General features: G+C 58.1%; 1 protein-coding gene across 2 annotated transcripts in view; it reads left to right on the forward strand.

Annotated features, from left to right (window-relative positions):
* AXIN1 (axin 1) overlaps positions 1-3,501 on the forward strand; it is a 19,192-nt gene that overhangs the window by 8,023 nt on the left and 7,668 nt on the right. For both annotated transcript variants that reach the window (XM_015409913.1, XM_015409914.1), the window contains exons 2-3: positions 1,415-1,555; positions 2,739-2,835. In XM_015409913.1, the coding sequence (XP_015265399.1) occupies positions 1,415-1,555; positions 2,739-2,835 (238 nt within the window). The remainder of the gene's footprint in view (positions 1-1,414; positions 1,556-2,738; positions 2,836-3,501) is intronic.

A 3,501-nucleotide genomic window follows, 5' to 3' on the forward strand; every position in this document is an offset into this window, starting at 1 on the left:
CCCCCCCCCCCATGTGCATCACACTGACTGTGCCATCAGTCAAGGGCTGGGTTCGAGATTCTTTCAATGGGTCAGAGCAATGGCACAGCAGTATGCAAGCCCTTGGGAAGTCAGGGTTGCTCAGCGGGAATCCTGTCCGTGGATTGTTGCTTTGTCTTAGGAGTGTCTCCCGTGGAAGTGGCAGGACTCTCGAGTAACTGGATGCTCCCCACCCCACCCCACCCCCACCCCCCCAGGTGCTGCATGTTTTTCATGTGACTGGACTAGGTCAGCTGAACCCAGTGAACCCACCTCTTAGAATCATGGAATCATAGAGAGTTGGAAGGGGCCATAGAGACCATCTAGTCCAACCCCCCTGCCCAATGCAGGACCGGCCTAAAGCATCTCTGACCAATATTCGTCCAGCCTGTTCTTGGAAGCTGCCAGTGAAGGGGAGCTCACCACCACCTCCCCAGGCCGCTGATTCCACCTTTGAACCACTCTGACCGTGAAAAAGTTCTTCCTAATCTCCAGCCGATACCTTTCTGCATGTAACTTAAACCCGTTGCTTGGAGTCCTGTTGCCATTTTGTGCACATTTTAAGCCAGGGAGGTGAAGGCAGCGTGCGTGGTTAAACTCCTCTGTCTTATCCCCACAACGGCCCTGCGAGGTTGGTTAGTCAGAGATGGTGATTGGCCCCTGGACCCCCCCCGTGGGGATTCGAACCAGGGTCTCCCTCTCCTAAGCCCGGCATTCTCTCTGCCGCACCACACTGTCCCTCGCCCTTGTTAAGGTAGGGTCCTGGGACCGCTTGGAGGTCCATCCGGGGCTTCCCCTGTTGTGTGTGTGGGACGCGGGATCCCGTTCTTGAGCCACTGCCGCTTGGTCCTCCTTTGGGACACCAGCTGTGCTCTCTGCTCCCGTTGGATCGTGACTCAGTGCTTGGAGGAGGGGGGGGGGACTGTTTGCCAGGGATTCAGCCCTCGCAAAGCCAGAGGTCTTCCACCAGGAAGCGCCCCAGTGCGTGATCATCACGGCTTTATGAATGGGGTCACTTTTCTGCAGAAGGTGACCAGCCCCCAGCCCCCCCCCCCCCCCGTTCTCGCATGGTTCAGGCTTCTCATCCTTCCTGTTGCCGTCAAGGCTGATGGGACTTGGGTTGTGCCAAGTGTAAATCTTGAGGAGGGAGGGGCTGCGGCTGGCTGGGCAGACATCTGCTTGGCAGGCAGGAGGCCTGGCGGTTCAGTCCCTGGCATTGCCTGTTAAAAGATCTCAAGTAGCAGGTGCAAGGAAAGACCTCGGAGCGCCACGGCACTGATCTGGATGGGTCCGTGGTCAGAGGCTGGTGCCTAAGGAGCCGCCCTGAGTCTCCCTCTGTCCAGGTGGATTTGGTGGCAGTCGCTCCAGCTGCAGCTGCGTCTTTCTCTTTTTGCAGACACGGGCCCTGGAGGGAGCCGGTGAACCCGTACTACGTCAACACAGGCTACGCCCTGGCCCCGGTCACGAGCGCCAACGACAGCGAGCAGCACAGCATGTCCAGTGATGCGGACACCATGTCCCTGACAGACAGCAGTGTGTGAGTGCCCGAGGGGACTCGCGGGGGCTCGGCTTGATCCTCAGGGCTTCCAGGGGGAGCGGCGGTGGCTCCCGTCCACCTTGCACGGGGAGAGGGCCCGCCCTTGCTTGACCCTGGCGGGGGGGGGGCTGGGGCCTCATTCAGATTGCCCCGCTGGGCAGAGGGTGAAGGCACCCGCGGCACCCTGCGCTGAAATGCGGCAAGGGCTGCTCACGCAGAGTACCCAAGAGGGCACTGCCCAGAGAGGGAAGCGGGGTTGTGTTGGCTTGCTGCTCTAGAAACCAAGTTGCGTGAAGGGGACCCTGGGACTTAGAGCGCTCCACTCAGAAACCTGCCAGCCGCTGAGAAAATGGAGACATGTCTGGGTGTCATACTTCTAGATTAGTCTGCTATCTGGGGGTGGGGGTCCCCCCCCCGGAACTCCTTCCCACGGCATCCAGAGGGCACTGAGGCTGCCCTGCGTGGGGTGCACAAACCGGCGGTCAGCCGGAAACGCCTGGCTGGGTGCCGTCCCTCAGCCGTGTGAGGGCGTCTGGGCAGGGCTCATAAGAACATAAGAGAGAAGCCAGTGTTGGATCAGGCCAGAAGCCCCTCCAGTCCAACACTCTGTGTCACACAGTGGCCAAAAATACCATCAGGCACCATCAGGAGGTCCAGCAGTGGGGCCAGGACACTGGAAGCCCTCCCACTGCTGCCCCCCCAAGCACCAAAAAGAGCATCCCTTGCCCCAGACCGAGAGTCCCTGTCTGTACCCTGTGGCCAAGAGCCACTGATGGGTCTCTGCTCCAGATGTTTATCCAATTCCCTCTTGAAGCCGTCTGTGCTTGTAGTAGCCGCCGCCACCCCCCGTAGCAGGGAATTCTGTGTGTCTATGTGTGTGTGCCCCCCCCACTCAGGTGTCCCTTGGGCCCCCTCGCCACGTCTGTTGTCTCCGCCCGTAGGAGAGCAAGGTTCACAGATCCCTGGGGCCTCCCAAGGCGGAGAGGATAGCTGCCAAGTCTGCTGGGACAGGGGACAGCCTTTGTGTCGCGGCTGCTGCTTCTGTGTGGCGGCCACCTCTCGAGGACCCCGACGGAGAGCGCGGCTGCTGTGGTGCTCCGTGCCCGGCCTCGCCTGGAGGTGCTGCTCAGGGTCCCTCTTCCATCCATCCATCCTTCCTTCCTTCCTTCCCTCCTTTTGGCAGAGACGGGATCCCGCCATACCGACTCCGAAAGCAGCATCGCAGAGAGATGCAGGAAAGTGCCAAAGCAAACGGACGTGTGCCACTACCTCACATTCCTGTAAGTGTCGCCAGCGCCCCCTTCTGGGCAGGGCTGTCCCTGAGGCTGGGAGGGTCTTGAGGCTGGAGACTGAACTCAGTGTTTGTTTGTTTGTTTGTTTTGGGGGGGAGGGGCGTTCCCCTGATAGACCTGCACCAGTCTTTTCCTGAAATCAGTGGAACCAGTTTTGTATGAGTGGGTTTCTGAGCGATACCAGCTGTGATGACAGAGGATGTCTGAAACGGGCGTTCAGAGGCTAGCCCTTCATCAGCTGGATCTGCGTGGAATTTCCACATCTGTCTCTGAAAACAGGACACTTGAACGGAGTGCTGAAAGAGCACCCGTTCCGCTGTACGGTGACTGGTTGTCAGTTATCTGGTTAAACGTCTTTAGAGATATGTATTGGAATTCTTAATCTTGGTATTGCATAAGTATCAATAGTCAAATACCCACAAAAATTTGTTGCAACATTTGCATTTATTGATTATAAGAATACATGATTTTATAACTTAGTACATTTTCACGGCATGGGTTTTTTGTTTTTTTTTAGGTAGCACCCCCTTCTGGGCAGGGCCGGGCTTGTCCCCGAGCTGTAGACCAAAGACTCGGCAGGCTCCTAGCGGCTGGTCTTGTGGGGAGCTGCCCAAGTACTTTTCAGGGAACGTCCTTGAGGTGTAACGGGGGGGG

Source organism: Gekko japonicus, unplaced genomic scaffold, assembly GCF_001447785.1.
Source record: "Gekko japonicus isolate JY-2015 unplaced genomic scaffold, Gekko_japonicus_V1.1 scaffold78, whole genome shotgun sequence".
NCBI lineage: Eukaryota > Metazoa > Chordata > Lepidosauria > Squamata > Gekkonidae > Gekko > Gekko japonicus.